The sequence below is a fragment of the Onychostoma macrolepis genome, chromosome 21 (assembly GCF_012432095.1).
Source record: "Onychostoma macrolepis isolate SWU-2019 chromosome 21, ASM1243209v1, whole genome shotgun sequence".
Lineage (NCBI taxonomy): Eukaryota > Metazoa > Chordata > Actinopteri > Cypriniformes > Cyprinidae > Onychostoma > Onychostoma macrolepis.
This window is the reverse complement of record NC_081175.1, coordinates 17,199,186-17,217,408: the sequence shown is the minus strand read 5'-3', so window position 1 is coordinate 17,217,408 and position 18,223 is coordinate 17,199,186. Positions and strand designations below refer to the sequence as shown.

Below are 18,223 nucleotides of genomic sequence, written 5' to 3'. Positions count from 1 at the left end.
ACGAGTGCCGTTGACGTCCGATCCCCTATGTGAATGTACCGTAAGTCTTTGATTAATCTTCAGAACAGATGTTTTTGTCCATCCATTGAAAGTCCAAAACATTCACGCATCAAAAAGTTCATAAAGACAACGTATGATCCATAAGAATTGAGCAGTTTAATCCAAGTGTTCTGACAGATTTAATATATGAACACACAGAGCTCATCAAATATGTTAAAGATGGAAACTCAACCTTACTTGACTGATGCACAAGAACAAACCTCATTGGTTCTTGTGCATCAAACATGTTCAAGCTTATGTTACCATAGTTATTGAGCTTATGTATAAATAATAGAATCCTAAATTAAATCTGTTCACCTTGTCAATCGATTGTGTCTCTTCATATGGATTACCTTCTTTTGTACTTTCTGAAAGTTGAAAGTTTTGGTTGTGTAGACTTTCAATGAAGGGACAGTTCTCTCATGTTTCACTACAATAGTCTTATGAATAATTTAATGAACAGTTTTGGGATGACATGAGGATGAGCAATAGGTGAGAATTTTCATTTTTTGATGAACTATCCTTTTAAAGGCCCACCCCCACAAACAAAAGTCAAGTAGAATTCTTAATAGGTGTAATGTTTTGGCCATAGTTCAATGCAGTTTTTTACCTCTATGTGAAGGTGTCATTCAAAAGGGCCTGTAAATAAACTGGCTAATGGACTTTCCAATTGGATATATTTTAAGGGCCACCCATTTTCACTTACTGTTAGATGCTCATGGCCCAGCTAGAGCTCCATCACTTTGTTCTCCTCTGTGACAAGCCTGCCCTCCATCCCTGACAGCTCATTGATTACCGTGGTGTGCTGCCTTTCGATCGGCTCCCTGATGAATTCTCGCAGCCCTGAGATCCTCCCTCCCGAGTTTTCATTTGTCTTTATCCACCAGAGCATTACTCAGAAGGGTTACCATGAGAACATGCAAATTCCACTGCGCAATGTTGGCTGTCACCTATCCATTTCCCTTTCTTTTGTGGCAGATGGGGGCAGCGTCTTTCCTGAAATGACAAATCAGCCCACACTGATAATGGCTCAGAAAACCCGACAATGAAAATCATCAGGAGATCAGACGTTTTGCCAATTGGTCTAGCTGATGTTTTCCTGTCCCATGATGGAGAAGAAAGTGATTCATCTTCCCAGGCTATCTGTTGCCCTTAGTCGCTATTATCACCGAGATGTAATTGCCTGGTTTTACACATGGCTGAACGGCTGCCCAGCCTGCCTGTAATAAGACGGTAGGCAGAAATACAGAAGACATGGGGAGAAGAGAAACAGAAATAATGAGCTTAGTTATCAAACTCTCCAGATGCAGAATAAAACAACTGAAGAAGAGTGTGGGCCGAAGCACGTCCTGATTTACTCTGCTGTTTGAGTTCTCTTGAGAGCTTTAGATTCTTATGATTGGCCGGGTTGAGTTTTTGGCAGTGATGCAATGGCATAGTCACAACGTTGGATCTAGAGATTTTTGCTAGTGTTCTATCTCTAATTGTTGACTTGCTGTGAAATGGCAGTTCCTGCGGTGGGTAACCAGCAGTGATAGAGCGATATTGTCTAATTAACAGCCGCGTTAGCTCTCCCTTGTGTCCATTCTGAAATCTACCAATGGCACTGTCAATGAATAATGCATAATGCACTTTTTCTATTGTGGAACCTTTGTAGTAGATAGATTTTGAGTAAACGTTGTGTTGAAATCATTTGATTTTATGGAAGATTTTTTAAAATGTTTTTTAAATAATTATTTTATGCTCACCAAGGCTGCATCAAAAATACAGTACTAAAAACAGTAATATTGTGAATAATGTTCTAGTTAAAAAAAAAAACTTTAACCAATTTACGATATTTTAAAATGTAATTTGTTCCTGTGTTGGCAAAGCCAAATGTTCAGCAGCCATTCAGTATCACATAATCCTTCAGAAATCATATGTTGATTAATGTTGATTTGGAGCTTAAGGAACGTTCCTTATTATATATATATATATATATATATATATATATATATATATATATATATATATATATATATATATATATATATATATATATATATTTTTTTTATTATTAATGTTGAAAACCACTGTGCTTAATAGCGTGGCTTAATTTTTTCAGAATTTTTCATGAATAGAAAGTTCTAAAGGAGAGAATTTATTAAAATGATATTTACTGTCACTTTTTATTAATTGAATGCATCCTTTCTGAATAAGTGTTAATTTATTCTGAAAATATAAAAAAATATTTGTATTATGAGAAAATATTTATATTTTATTTAGTGTTGTCAAACGATTAATCGCATCCAAAATAAGTTTTTGTTTACATAATAAATATACACAATACACACTCATATTATGTATATACAAACACATGCATGTATATATTTAAGACAAATATGCTATGTTTATATATTATATATATTTATATATAATATAAAATATAGTAATATAAATATATAAATGTATATGTAAATATTTTCAAAATATATACTGTATGTGTGTGTATTTATAAACATAATAAATAAACACAGTACACATACAGGTGCATCTCAATAAATTAGAATGTCGTGGAAAAGTTCATTTATTTCAGTAATTCAACTCAAATTGTGAAACTTGTGTATTAAATAAATTCAATGCACACAGACTGAAGTAGTTTAAGTCTTTGGTTCTTTTAATTGTGATGATTTTGGCTCACATTTAACAAAAACCCACCAATTCACTATCTCAACAAATTAGAATATGGTGACATGCCAATCAGCTAATCAACTCAAAACACCTGCAAAGGTTTCCTGAGCCTTCAAAATGGTCTCTCAGTTTGGTTCACTAGGCTACACAATCATGGGGAAGACTGCTGATCTGACAGTTGTCCAGAAGACAATCATTGACACCCTTCACGAGGAGTGTAAGCCACAAACATTCATTGCCAAAGAAGCTGGCTGTTCACAGAGTGCTGTATCCAAGCATGTTAACAGAAAGTTGAGTGGAAGGAAAAAGTGTGGAAGAAAAAGATGCACAACCAACCGAGAGAACCACAGTCTTATGAGGATTGTCAAGCAAAATCGATTCAAGAATTTGAGTGAACTTCACAAGGAATGGACTGAGGCTGGGGTCAAGGCATCAAGAGTCGTGTCAAGGAATTTGGCTACAGTTGTCGTATTCCTCTTGTTAAGCCACTCCTGAACCACAGACAACGTCATAGGCGTCTTACCTGGGCTAAGGAGAAGAAGAACTGGACTGTTGCCCAGTGGTCCAAAGTCCTCTTTTCAGATGAGAGCAAGTTTTGTATTTCATTTGGAAACCAAGGTCCTAGAGTCTGGAGGAAGGGTGGAGAAGCTCATAGCCCAAGTTGCTTGAAGTCCAGTGTTAAGTTTCCACAGTCTGTGATGATTTGGGGTGAAATGTCATCTGCTGGTGTTGGTCCATTGTGTTTTTTGAAAACCAAAGTTATCAAAGTTAAACTGCACCCATTTACCAAGAAATTTTGGAGCACTTCATGCTTCCTTCTGCTGACCAGCTTTTTAAAGATGCTGATTTCATTTTCCAGCAGGATTTGGCACCTGCCCACACTGCCAAAAGCACCAAAAGTTGGTTAAATGACCATGGTGTTGGTGTGCTTGACTGGCCAGCAAACTCACCAGACCTGAACCCCATAGAGAATCTATGGGGTATTGTCAAGAGGAAAATGAGAAACAAGAGACCAAAAAAATGCAGATGAGCTGAAGGCCACTGTCAAAGAAACCTGGGCTTCCATACCACCACAGCAGTGCCACAAACTGATCACCTCCATGCCACGCTGAATTGAGGCAGTAATTAAAGCAAAAGGAGCCCCTACCAAGTATTGAGTACATATACAGTAAATGAACATACTTTCCAGAAGGCCAACAATTCACTAAAAATGTTTTTTTTTTTATTGGTCTTATGAAGTATTCTAATTTGTTGAGATAGTGAATTGGTGGGTTTTTGTTAAATGTGACCCAAAATCATCACAATTAAAAGAACCAAAGACTTAAACTACTTCAGTCTGTGAACATTATGTAAACAAAAACTTTTAATTTGGATGCGATTAATCACGATTAATCGTTTAACAGCACTAATTTTATTGTTGTTTTATATTTATACATTTTTGGTGTGTTTTTTTTTTTATGCATCATTTGAGATGCAAGAGCTATATGTAATTGTTGTTGATGGATTATATTGCTGTATTTATTGAAAAATGTTATTGAACTTCATGACTTTTATGACTTTTCTCATTCATCTATATTTAAGTAGGAGGTGTATTTGTATGCCCGGATAGAAAATATCAGAATGAGTGTGCTACCAGCATGGCCGCCAAGTGGACTGACTTGCTCTAAATGGACTTTGATACGCCTCGGTTGCTATGCATCGACCAACATTGACATCTATTGCTTAGCAAACCACACAGGGAACAACTGATATCCCAATATGGGGAAAAAACAATTTAAGATTCTATCCAAGCAGTACATGATCCACTCGAATCCTTTAGGGCTCTTGATGTCTGAGAAACACACTTTCTGTGGTTAGCTTATTAGCTTCTGTGCTGCTTATTTACTTTAGTAAGCCATAGGCTACCGAAGAAGCAATATTTCAAATTATGGTTATGTTTAATTATATTTTCCTGGTATTGAGGATGTGAAATGAATGTCCTGACTGAATGGAAGTGATACCTTACGGCTGAAACCCTAAAACATTTTTCTCTTTAATGGCTCATTCGGGGTATGCCAAGGTTTTGATTGACAGATAAATTCTCCGGTGTAGCCAGAGGAGAGGCAAGGGCTCAGCTGGATTGTTTTCCGTGGCTTAGGTTCCAATTCCCAGCGCTCCGTTTGGCAGAAGGGATCTACTTCGCCGTCAGTAAACTGTGACCATGTCTCAGGGCTCTGATCTTTTAATGCCTAGTCCCAAGAACTTTCCATTTGGAGTCACTGATCCAAAACCGAAAGGGTTTTTTCACCGTGTTTATATAAATTGCAGCCCACAAAGCAATCATTTGAGTTGCAGGTCTTGTCAGAGGCATCATCAGTCTTTTGCTTTCGGCTGTGTGGTAGTGCACTTGGGTCTCTCTTGCCCTGGAGTTGTGACTCATGAGGTATATTAACAGAAGGTGAATATTGCAGCTCCTCTCAATATGGTTTATTTCCTCAATCAGCTTTGGGAATGAGCTGCACGTTTGCCAGTTAATGGGAGGAATGAAGGAGTTTGCTGGTTAGTGCGAAGCTGTGGGTGCTTATCACGGCACGCAGTGTAGACGCTCGTGGACAGGATGATGTTTCAACTATATATTTAGTTTATATTTGTTGTAAATGAGATTTAGTTATTTAATTGTGCTGCCTGAGCATCTTTTCCAGTCTCTCTCTCTTTCCCTTCAGTTGAAATGAAGCATTAAGCCCTTTAATGGCTTGCAGAGTGACACAAACATTACCCATAAGGCCGCTCTTGCTGTAAAATTCGCCACTTTGTAAAAACATGTAAATCTCTCTCAAGTTTTTACAGCTGAAAAGCTGGTTAGAATGAGATGAATGAAGAAAAAATATGTGAATCATGTGCAAAAAAAAAAAAAAAACCTTGAAGGGAAATTATTTTATATCACATCTTTGCCTGACAGTATGTTTATACAAACGTGTTAGTTCAGTGGCTTGTACAGTGTTGCCTTTGAATAATTAAATGGATGGAATTCATTTCATGGATTAATACAGCAGAAGTGAATTTAGCTCATATTTATAGTTGCAAATCTCTCAGAAAAGTGGTTGCATTTTAGATCACTGCATATGGCACATCTGAACTGAATCTTATAGAAAGTTTCATGCAGAAGTTAATATAACCCTATAAAGTGAGGTATGAGAGAGACACCGAATCATTTGTCCAACTGTCATCATTTACAGATTTATTTTTCTCTAACACTTATTTCTGTTCTACTTGTTTTCTTTTTATCATACATACACTATAAATGACAATGTACATTTTTTATTTTTTTTCCTGCATATAACTGCTAAAAGTGTCACAGAAACATTCAGATAATCATTTAACACTGATTTTCTTCCGAAAAAAGAAAATAAATAAGGTTTTAAGACTCCTCAGTGTTACAAAACACGTGTGCTGACGAACACGGTGTAGGAAGAGGAAATTAAGCTAATCTCTCAATGTTTATTTTGGCTCCAGAAAGAAAATTGTGTGGTGCAGCAAACAGGATTTGTCCTTCGTTTCCCATCATATCTCAGCAAAAGTGTGTTTGTCAAGGAGCCGTAGGCTTACATGGAGAGCACCTTTACGATGCAACACCACCTACCTGTCCTGTTAAATCCTCTTTCTTTGAGTCAGCTAGGCAGGGGTCCAGTCGCCCTGACCACACATGCCAGTTCCCCCTAACCTTTCCTCACTCGCAGTCGTGCACCACACACACAACTTCCTTCACAGCAAGAGACTGAAGTGCACTCTATCACTTTGCCAAGTGCACTTTATCAGTGTGTCGGTCCGGAAATCAAAGGCAGGTCATTTGTCCTCAGGCTGCGCATGTTTACTTTGAGTTGTTGCTTTTGCACCCACCCACACAAAAAATAAACTGAAATTCAAGCAACCGATGCACTCACGGTTCAGTCAGAGGGGCGATTAGGCCTTGCTTCAGTGGCAGTGTTTGAAGAGGGAGGAAATGATCATTTGTGTACATCCTGAAGGGATAGACTAGTAGAGATACAACAACAGATAAAAACGGATAAATCCTTCAATGAATTTTACATGAACCATATGCTGTTTTTCATTGTACTACTCAAGAACTTTTTCATATTAGGTTTTTTTTCAAATTAATTTATTTAAATTATTAATTTAATTAATTAATACATTTATATTAAGTATTAGTTTGATACTTCATTACTTTTAGTAATCATGAGAACTAATTATAAATAAAATGTTAAACTTCATAACATTTCAGTCCTCCTCCTTATAAAATGCTGTTATTTACAAAATACGTTTGAAAGTTTGGGGTTGGTGATGTGTGATAGAGATAGATATATATATATATATATATATATATATTCCTGTTATTTAGTTAGTTACTTGAAGTCCTCACTTTGTCCTCACCAAGGCATTTATTTGTTTGTAAATGCAGAAGAACAATAATATTGTGAAATATTATTGCAATTTAATTTTTTTTCTGTTAGATTTTTTCCTAATAATTTTAAAATGTAATTTATAAAATTTTTAGCAGCCATTACTCCAGCCTTCAGTGTCACATGGTTTATCAGAAATCAGTCTAATATGCTGATTTTGTGCTCAAGAAACATTTCACCTTATCAATGTTGAAAACATTTGTCCTTTTTAATATTTGATCAGAATTTTTTCTATAGAAAGTTCAAAAGGACAACACTTATTTGAAGATTTTTTTTTGTAACAGTGTAAAAAGTCTTTAATGACGCTTTTGATCAATTTGATATATCTTTGCTGAATAAAAGTATTACCGAAAAAAAAAAAGCATGTCTACTATGTGGTAAAGCAAAGGCATTTCAATAATATTTGCCTACTGGGTTTCGATTAGATCATATTAAAGGAGCCTGAAAGGAACATATGAGGTTAGCTTAAAAATTACTCCTATTATTATATACTTGTATATCATTGGGGTCTCTGGGGCCCCAGACAAAAATAGTATACCTCATTCTCAAAATGAGTGTTCAAAGTGCAGCTTCCTCTGGAGTTATGAGACTGATGGATTATTGCTGTCTCTCTCAGCTCTGCACCTCCTTAATATTGAAATCCCTCATATTTGGCTTAGAATCTGAGTCAGGGTTGCTTTATAAAAGTGAGTGTTTGATACCACAGCAAGATTTCTCTATTCATTTTTTCCTGCTCTGTATTTTAAATTATGTCCCTTTAAATGAAGAAGTGGGGAGCAGTCTTGAAAACAGTAGGCTATCATTGGAAAAGGTCCTCACATATATAGATGTCAGAATATTTTAGAAAGGTCATAGACTTAGAGCAGTTAGCAACTGCCCAGTAAATTCCTAGCAACAACTCTGAACACATTAGCAGCTACCTAGCAACAATTCAGGACACTTTACTGCTGGTGAGTTTTTCTCTAATCGCATGTAATTCAGTTAATGTATAAATCTAGATCATTCTTATATTGTGAAATGTTTCTTTTTTGCGTTTGGGTAAACATGCATCCTTTTCATGCAGAGAGAGCATCTGACATCTGACTGCAACAGTACGACTAGACTAATAGTCTCTCTGATGCTGTTATGAAAGATTGCTAAACTTGGCAGGCAGCTCGTTAAGAGTCTCTGAAGTCGTGATATTTTCTGCCTCGCCATCTGTGGTGCTTTCTTCTTTCTTTCTCTCTCTCTCTCTTTTTTTCCTTAAAGCTCTCCTTCCTGTCAATAATGTCACTTCTGGAGGTGATTTGTCCCGGGGACATTCGGTGGTTTAATACTGACTAAGCAAGAAAAACTCTCAGAATACCAGACCAGGACGTGACAAGATTTCACTCCTGGTTCATTTTGCCGTCGACAAGCGTCGCAGTTTCCATCTCTCATGGCGTGCTTTAGATTATAACACACAGTGAAATTTATGATATCCATTAAACACGCTCTATAACTCGGGTCGTTTAGTCTATCTCTCCTGATTTGCGCCAATCAACAGTCAGACACCAAAAAGTCTTTAGAACTGTTTATCTGGGGTGAAAAAGCCCATTATATATGTGCATGCAGTCAAGAATTACCAAATGCATTAAAAATGTAACTTTCTTCAATGAATAAAACCGTTACTAGTGATCAATAATTTTATTAGGAAATGCAATATTGCATGGTCTAAGTCAAGCTATTAAAATGATAATGTTCTACTTTCTGATTTAAGTTGTTTGCGCAACTTGTTTTGTTAGTTGATGCATTAGGTATTGTGAACTAACAATAAACAACATTTATCAACCTAAGTTAAAGGGTTACTCCACCCCAAAATGAAAATTTTGTCATTAATCACTTACCTCAATGTCGTTCCAAACCCATGCTTCGTTCGTCTTCGGAACACAATTTAAGATATTTCGGATGAAAACCGGGAGGTTTGTGACTGTCCCATTGACTGCCAAGTAATTATCACTGTCGAGGCCCAGAAAAGTATGAAAGACATCGTCAGAATAGTCCATCTGCCATCAGTGGTTCAATCTGAATTTACTGAAGTGATGAGAATATTTTTTTCTGCGCAAAGAAAACAAAACAACGACTTTATTCAACAATTTGTCTCCTCTGGTTCATTGTAACGTCATTTTGGAGAACTTCGCTTCCGATCAGTTCTGATCTGTCCTGTCATAATAAAGGCAAAAATGCGAAAAAAATACAATAAAAACCCAAACAAATATATGAGGAATATAATTATTATGTATTAACATTGTTTGTTTGTTTTACAGAGAGACAGTGTATGATGCATAAATTTAAAAACAAATGTGAACAGGATCCGTAGTTGAAATGCCAACAAATCAGTTTGGCAATAATATGCAAATGCTAAATAATCCCATTGTCATGTGGACAAAAATACATGTTGTTTATAAAAACTATGCAAAATACAATTTTATGGCAAAAATGTAATTGCAGACCTTATGTGTGTTTTTGTGTTTTGTGCACCTCGCTCTATTTGGATCTCTCAGCAGGGGGGTCGTCAGGCTCGGAGATTGGCCGCCCTCTCAGTGAAAACACACAGCCGATGGCCTGACGAGCACACGGGGATGTAATGAGTCTTCCAGACACGCTGTTTTCTGCTTTATTACCATCCTTCCCCACTCGTGATTCATAGCCTTTTGTTTGCGCCTGCCACAAAACGGCAAACAAGCCCTGCTTGCAGCATTTTGTTTTAGCCATTTTGTTGTTTAAATACCCCCTACATGCAGCCCATATGTCATGATATCCACCTCTCCACAACATTTTCACATGCCTTTCTGCTGCTTTTTCCGCTCCCTCCCTCATTGGCCCTGTCTTTTTGCATCCTCCCCCCTTATTCCTCACTTCTCTTGTCTCCACAAGCCTCGGTAGAGAGAGAGAGAAAGAGCACATGTGGGGGTGGGGAGGAATCACAGCTGAATTAGTTGAGTCTCTCTGATTGGCTGAGAGGCTGGGTATTGTGGGTAAGGGGGGTGGGAGAGAGAGCGGAGCAGGCAGCATTTGTTTATTACATGTTTCCCCCCCTTTCTCTTATCTCGTGTTATCACGGCAACGGCTCCTCCTATACAAACATAAAATAGACAGTGGAGGGGAAGTATCAGGCTCACTGACTGTATACAAGGGGAGGGGTGTATGTGTGTGTGTTTGTGTGTGCTGTCTGTCTCCCTGAGAAAGAGAGCCATTTAATTTGTGGAGTGAACAGGGATATGCGTCAGTTCGTCCGTTTTATCCAAGACACTGCCGATGCCGTGTCCACAATCTGCTCAGCGTCACGGTTTCATCAGGCGAGAGGGGTTGGTGCTCGGCGACGCCACCACCAGAAGAGAGAGACAGGCAGAGAACGAGAGAAAAGCGAGGCAGCGCTGGTGCACTGATGCCTGTGCGCGCGTGTGTTTGAGCGTGTCTGTGTGGGGCTGCCGGCGGTCCGCTGCTCCTTAGTTACTCTGGCTTCTTGCTGCTGCTGTACGTCCTTCATCCTGTCTGCCTCTGACACCATGATTTTTTGTAATCACTTAGGCGAATACAAGAAGGACGAACTCCTGGAAGCTGCGAGGTGAGTACCTTTCCTCGTCTCATTTCCCACACTCCCATGATTCCGTTCTCTTGTACTGTTTCCATAGTCACTGTTTTCTTTTGTCTGTGCACATGGATGTGAATTAAGGCATGTGTCGGAGAAGGTGCCATCAAGGCCGGGGAATTCTGACTCAGTAGATGCGTTTTTTTATGTACGTGTTATGGCCTGGAGGAAGCTCGAGAGTTTCCATTTAGCAGCAGAATGCTTTATTCCTTGTGATGAATTCGGTTTTAATTGGTTTCCGAGTGCTGCAGGTGAAACCACAGGAAGAGGATGCGAAGGAGATAGGGAGCTACCTGTTGTCCAAGGAAACGCCGCTTCACCAAACACCTGGGCCTTGGTGAAAAAAACCTGCCTCTGGAAACATCTGACATGCCTGTGATCCCAGCAGTCACTGCCTTCGTCACAGATAAAATATGTTCCTTTTCATACTCTGGTCTACATCTCCATTGGCTTTGCCCCCCTTTTTATACCCCTGCCTTCAGGCACAGCCCGCAGCATGGATACAAATCAGGACTCTTGTTGTTTTAATGATCAAGAGAGAAAGGAACTACAAAGGCCTTGTAATTCTCTCCAACGATCATTAGGAACTTGTACGATCACAGGGGGCTTCATTGTTATGGAATTTAGTTGATCTGCCCCCCCAATCCCCCCCGCCCCATGTAACTCTATGAATTGAGAATTGTTTGTAGAGACTTGCGGAATGGAAGATGGATGAAGCTGATAGACAGACAAACAATTCGCAAGAAAGTCGGGTTTGACTTATGGCCTGCGCTCCTCTAAGTGGTAATCTCCTGAAGACCAGGATGCATCTGCAAACGCATCAGGAAGATTGATGACACCCTCCCATTTCTCAGCCTCTCTTCCCAGTTGTAATCTCCCAGCCAGTCCTATTTTCCCATGCCGGCGGCAGAGTGTGCATTTAAATGAAGGATCTTGTGTTTTTCACTGAAGCCAGTTATCTGTAGTTACTGGCAAGAGGAGACCAGAGCAACTACACAAACCTTACTGTTTTTGCGAGGCTTGACCTGAGGAAAGTCGACACAAGACTTGACAGTTTCCGAAGATGGAAAACTTGACACGTTCCACTACATTGTTCTGCAGCTAATATGTCTCTCTGCCATTGTTGCCTTTTGATTAGAGTGGCATCAGGCCCATCTTTGGTCCCAGATGGCACAAGGTTTTGGCCGTAGGTCTGGTATCTCAGTGGTAACATGTAACATCCTCATGCAACACTGTCATACTTGGTCACACTTGGGCTGCTGGCGAGGCGTAAAGGAGTTGCTGGCAGGTGCTGATGAGTCAAACCTCTGCAGGCCACAAGGCTGGAACTCCAAGCTATGGCTCACTCCAATTACTGCAAAAACTTTATATAGGGTAACCGCAAGTGCCGCTCCTAGACATGTGATAAATTTATATTGAAGGTACACTGTTGGTTACTATTTTTTTTTTCCTTGAAGTAAATCACCAATAGATGCTGCTCATCTTATGTGCTCCTCCTCTTTTGGTTATGACTTGTATTCCCCATCTCTCCTTTTACTCTTCACTCCTCATCTTCTCTGTGAAATTCACTGTGTTAGCTTGGTCTTTTTTACTGTTCCCCTCTGTTCTTTAAAAAAATGGTGCTTTGCTTCAGGAGCGGAAATGAAGAGAAGCTCATGGCCCTGCTCACGCCATTAAACGTCAACTGCCATGCCAGCGACGGTCGTAAGGTAAGAACATTCAGTGCTCCATAAACGTTTGACCACTGTTGGTGAAAACTCCATAGAGCTGTTAATATTCTCCTCCTGACAAACTTCCAAAATGGAATCAAGGTAGATACCATATTTAATAAAAATCTCTCGACAGAGTTAATGACCCTAGTCTCAGTCAGCCTCTGTCCAGGGTTATTATTTTTCGCTTCTTGTTATAGTTGTATTTCGGTTTTTATTTTTAATTTGTTTTAGTTTTTGTTCACTCATTGTTAGTTTGTTTTCTTTCCCAATGTTTTCTAGTTTGTTTATTTTCAGCTTAGTTTATGTAATCTAATGTAATGTTTTAAGTAGTGCTGTCATATGATTAATCGCGATTAATCGCATCCAAAATAAAAGTTTTTGTTTACATAATATATGTGTGTACTGTGTTTATTTATTATGTATATATAAATACACACACATGCACATATATTTAAGTAAAATGTTATATTTTTATATTAAATATATATATAAATACATGTAAATATTTTCAAAATATACTGTATGCATGTGTATTTATATATACATAATAAATAAACACAGTACACATACATATATTATGTACACAAAAACTTATTTTGGATGCGATTAATCATTTGACAGCACTAGTTTTAAGTAAAGGGTTTATGGTATAGCACAGTGGTTTTCAAACTTTTTTCAGAGCGACCCTATTTTTTTCTTTTTAAATAGACGTGACATATAATATATATTAGAAAGAAGGAAAAGACATCTGCGCTACAGACCGATCTCGAGTCCCACCGTAGAGTTCTGGACGGATGCTCTGTTCCAAAATCAAATCACTGTCGGTGCTTCTGAAATTAGTGAGGGTGCTTGCCTTCATGCACATCTATTCTGACATATCATATTTAGTCCAGTCCATAGTTATGATTATCACAATGTCATTGCGATTTTGAGAGAATATGTGGATGTCACTTCCAAAAGTTTGTTGCAAGTACGCAACATTGGTCCTCTTAGCAGCATGAAAAACGAAACTTTTATTCAAATTCTGAATGGAGAATAGGCTATATACAGCAAAGAAAGCGTGCAAAGTGCGCTTCCTTAAAAAGCTGTCAGTTTATCGCGATCTCTAATTCCGCTATAATCAATAAACTTGTAAACACAGCACAATTAATCTCTTATTTACATCACCTACACTTTGTTCATTATAATCAGAGGATTCGTGTCGCGTGCTTCCAGAACTCTGGACTGAACAAGAACACTCACGTTCTGAGCGGTGCGTAGATTCTGACTCACTAAAACTCCTCTGATTGGCCATTGTGTTACAGAAATCAACAGATATGTCTCGTACTGATTGGCTACAATGTACAACGCTGCAAAAACAGAGCGCAAACACAAATACACATTTGATTCTGACCTGAGGCGGCTGCAGGTTACTTTCGTTTTGTTGTTTGTTATTTAGTTTCTTCTTTCCTGAGTCTTGAACTTCATGACATATGTTTTCCTTAAATCATCCTGGCGACCCATTTTTAAAGTCAGGGTTTGAAAACCACTGGTATAGCATGTATCAAAAACTAATTCCTAAAATTTACTTTGTTCTGTGATCAGTTTTGCACTCATGAAAATGCATTTTAGTTTGAATTCAGTTTTTCCCAGTTCTATTAGTTTATGTAATTTTTTTTTTTTTTTTTTTTTCGTTAACGAGAGCATTTTATTTAGTTTTTGTTTCATTTTCACACTAACACTGCTTATCGTTCCAACCAAAATAGAATTGATTCAAGTCAGCTATTGAGATATTGCCTTCATTTGCATATTTAATTAAATATGGTGTCTACCATGCTTCATTGTGAGAAGGCATTGTTCCTTTCCCCTTGCATTAGCTTATTTGCAGTTGAAAATAAGTTTAATGTATGTCATCATCATCAAATTACAAGTAAAAGTGAATGTGCATGGTTGGGTTTAAAGCTGAAGCTAAGAAGCATCACTCTGAATTGTTATTTTAATTGGTTCATCTTTAATCAAGTACATCACTCAAGTAATTTATGTGGAACTGCCATTTAATTAGACTAGTTTGTGCTTTCGTTCTTGTGTATGAAATTCAGGGCTCAACATTTCACTTATCAGAGTTTTAGGTTCAGAGAAATATTGCTTGCATTGGGTTTAAAGATTAAAGCAAACCCTCAGGTTTTTATGAATACATACTACAGTTTACTTGCAGCAAGAGTACTAGCATACACTTGACTCATTGTGTTAAATGTGAGCTTTAAATGGAGGCTTTTTGTTGCTGTTGCATGATGCATGTGAACTTAGTAAGTGTGTTTTCAGATTGGATATATCTATTTTAAACAAGACTTGTATGAATTTTGTCAGCAGCGCATGTAAGACTGTGTACAATGACTTTTTCATCAATATTTGTCACTGAGGACAAGATAGGAGCAGTGAAATGGTTGCAGAAGAGTCCTAATCTCTCAGTAAGATCAAGGGCTTGATTTAGAGGAATTACTCTCAGCCAGTTCTGCATGTAGTCCTCATGCATATTTATCAAATATTGACTGATTTCCCAAGCGTGCTGCCCAAAATGTTTTTTTTTTTTTGTTTTTTTTTCCTTCTCTGCTTTGGTAAACATTTTGAGAAGAGTCTGTCTGCAGACATGCACTCTCATCTCATATGCACTGTCTGTGACATTACTGAAAAGTGTTTAACAAAGATTGGTGCTTTATTGCATAATTATTCCCTTAATTCAGCTGAATGTAGCAATAATAATTTTAGATTGCCAATGCAGTATATATAAGCACTCTGAAGGTTGCTGTGATGATTTGCCAGTGTTTTTTTTTTTTTTCTTCAGTGCTGATCGGGATTAACAAATCACTGTCACTTGTGATTACAAGCTAAGACATTTTATTAAATCATTTTAAAGAAATTGCAGGACGGATTTCATTTTGTATGTCAGGTACCAATCCTCTAATTTCATAGATATTTTTAATACTTTATACCGTATAAATGTCTGCAGACTTGAATGCAACTTAACATAGGATTTGGCTTTTTAATGTATTTTGCATCAGTGTAATGCTTAAAAAATAATACAATATGTATGCAAACATAATCCTAAAATGACTTACTGCAGTTACGTGGTTGTATTAGATTGCATTTGTATCAATGTGTTTATTTTTTATATGAACACATCTGATTTGAGCTGTTACTTGTTTCCAGTTTCCTTGAATAGAATGCAATTGATGTCCAAAACATTTTAATGCAGTGCAGCACTGCACATTTAAAAACATCTCTGTGCTGCTTACTGATGTTTATTTTGCAGCATTTATAACATAAATGTTGTCCTTTTGATCAAAACGTAGGCCATTTCACATTGCGCTAAGCATCCTTGGTTTTTTTATTTTTTTTATATAAACCAGCCTAGATTGAAATTTATCCCTGAACTTGTTTAACAAGGTCTCTGTTCATCTTAAAACAGGTGAGTGGAGTAAAGGCTCACTGAGGATGTACCTGAGATTGGCTTTTATCGACCCAAGGGCCCATATCTCGCCTGTCTGTATTAGCGCCTCTAACAAAGTCTGATGCTCGTCACCTTAGTAATTTCAGAGAGTGTTTCTGTGTGAGATGCCGTCATTAGTAAAGGGATTACAGTATTTAGATGCATCTGATCTGTACCCTCTCGAATGAATCTCAATGGATTCAGCCCACTCGCAGAATAGATTGGCATTGCATTTCGTGTTTAATAGATTTTTGTTCATGATGCGTAAGAATTTTACAATCACCACGATGATGCTTATTCAAACACAAAGAGCTGGCGTGTGCATTATGCTCGGGATAATCTTTAGCTCTTTTGGACTTAATGAAAAACTGCTCTTTCTGGGTCCATCTGCTTTAGTTGGCTGTTTTGCTCTCCCAGGCAGTTTTACGCGTGTGTAAAGATCAGTCTAAGCTAATGTCAATAGCGGCTTCTGCCTGAATCACGGAGATGCCACTCTCCTGCCTTTTGTTGCTTTCATTGCTTCTGAGTGCAGCCCTTGGTACACTCGCTACTTCATTAGATATAGAAAGACACCACAGGAAGAATAGAGCATGTCAGGTCGCAAAGACCGAATCCTTTGTTTGTTTGATGTAATCAGAGGATACCTTCTTCTGTAGATCCACTGAGAGCTGTTTCTCTATTATCTGTTTACCTGGTTTTATTCTTCTCCACTCTACAATGAAGAGAAAGACCTTGTATTTAGAGATCTGTCCCTTTAATTTCATAGCCAATTTCATCCACCTGATACTCTAGTCTCAACCATGAAAAGTGATTTGACTTACAGCGACCGCCAGCGCTGTTTAGAGACAGAGCCTTCCTCCACAAAACACCCCCGTCCTGTAACGCTGAGCAGATATTAGCTGGACCCCTGCCAAACCCCCATATGGTTGAATTATGTATTCTGCGCTCAGACAGAGAAGCACTTCCTTGGTCTTCTGTCCACACATCTCTGTGCCAAACAGTGTGTTGTGGTTATACTCGATGCTCTGTAATAACTGGGGGTGTGTTCAGATTTCTCACTGTTTGGTTTTGGTTTTATGATTATGCTTTCAATCAGTAAATACTGCAGATGTTTTGGTTAAGGGTACCAATTAGTTTAAATTGAAGCTGTTCACTATAACTTCATATTTTAGAAACAATACTGGCATTATTCTCCACATTTATTTTTCATAAAGCCCCTCTTATTATACCTTTACATGTATTAAACCATATATATATATATATATATATATAGAGAGAGAGAGAGAGACTGAGAAAGCAAAAAAGGCATGATTTTCTAATGTAAATTATTTCAGCATATTTTTTTAATATGTACCAAGTGACAAAATATAGTAATAAACAGTGGTATTTTCCTACATATGTATGTTATGTATATAGGCCATGTTGCTCGTTTTTATGTCGGCAAAAATGATTGTGAATATATCAGTTTCTTTTCCTCTCTGCCTCATGTACAGTCAATTCAGCAATACAATACAATTATTGTAAATGCTTTTTAAAAATGGACACCTCAATTCATAGAGAGGTGATGTTTGACTTGAACATTTTTTTATTTTTATTTTATTTTATTCTCATCCCACTGATGTAATGTTAGGCTTCTTTCACTGATATTTGTTGCTTTTTCTTCCTGACTGTTACCCAACTTTAATGTTTACAGTGAACACAAGATTGAGTGAAAGGCTTTGTCCACCTTTCTTTTCTAAAAATTGTGGGATGTTTGTGATAACACTGTCCTCAGTGATATTTTCATTTTATAGAATTTTCACAGTCGCTTCATGCTGCACAATCAATCAAGCAGGTTGGATTAGTTTTTTTTTTTTTTTTGCTTTTTGCTTTTTGCTTTTACTGAGAATAGAAACATGACCCTTGTGTTGTCTGTAAGCGAAAACACCATGCTGGTGGTGAGGGAGGTCCACCAGGTCCGCTGCAGCATATTGTCCATACTTGCACTAAAAGGTGCTTCACCACAGTTGTCTTGGTCATGCATAGTGCTTTGATATTTAGACTGGTGCATGATAATGCTGTAGACTTCCTTCCCACTGAGCCTTAATTAGCCAAGATGTCTCCATTCAAATGATATCTTCCGCTCCACTCCGCTGCCAGACACGAGCAACTTCTGTATGGATGGCAATGACGTGACGCACTTTCACCCGCTCTCCATTACAAGTGAACCACTTTTCATTTCGTAATTATATGTTTGCCTCAGTGGCCATCACACTCTGAGCCCTAGATGCTGTAACAGATGGCCTTGGGC

The 18,223-nt window shown here is 37.9% G+C and overlaps 1 protein-coding gene across 6 annotated transcripts in view; it reads left to right on the top strand.

Moving 5' to 3' along the window:
* tnksa (tankyrase, TRF1-interacting ankyrin-related ADP-ribose polymerase a) overlaps positions 1-18,223 on the top strand; it is a 105,328-nt gene that overhangs the window by 31,112 nt on the left and 55,993 nt on the right. For all 6 annotated transcript variants that reach the window (XM_058757513.1, XM_058757511.1, XM_058757512.1 and 3 more), the window contains 2 exons: positions 10,695-10,731; positions 12,389-12,464. In XM_058757513.1, the coding sequence (XP_058613496.1) occupies positions 10,695-10,731; positions 12,389-12,464 (113 nt within the window). The remainder of the gene's footprint in view (positions 1-10,694; positions 10,732-12,388; positions 12,465-18,223) is intronic.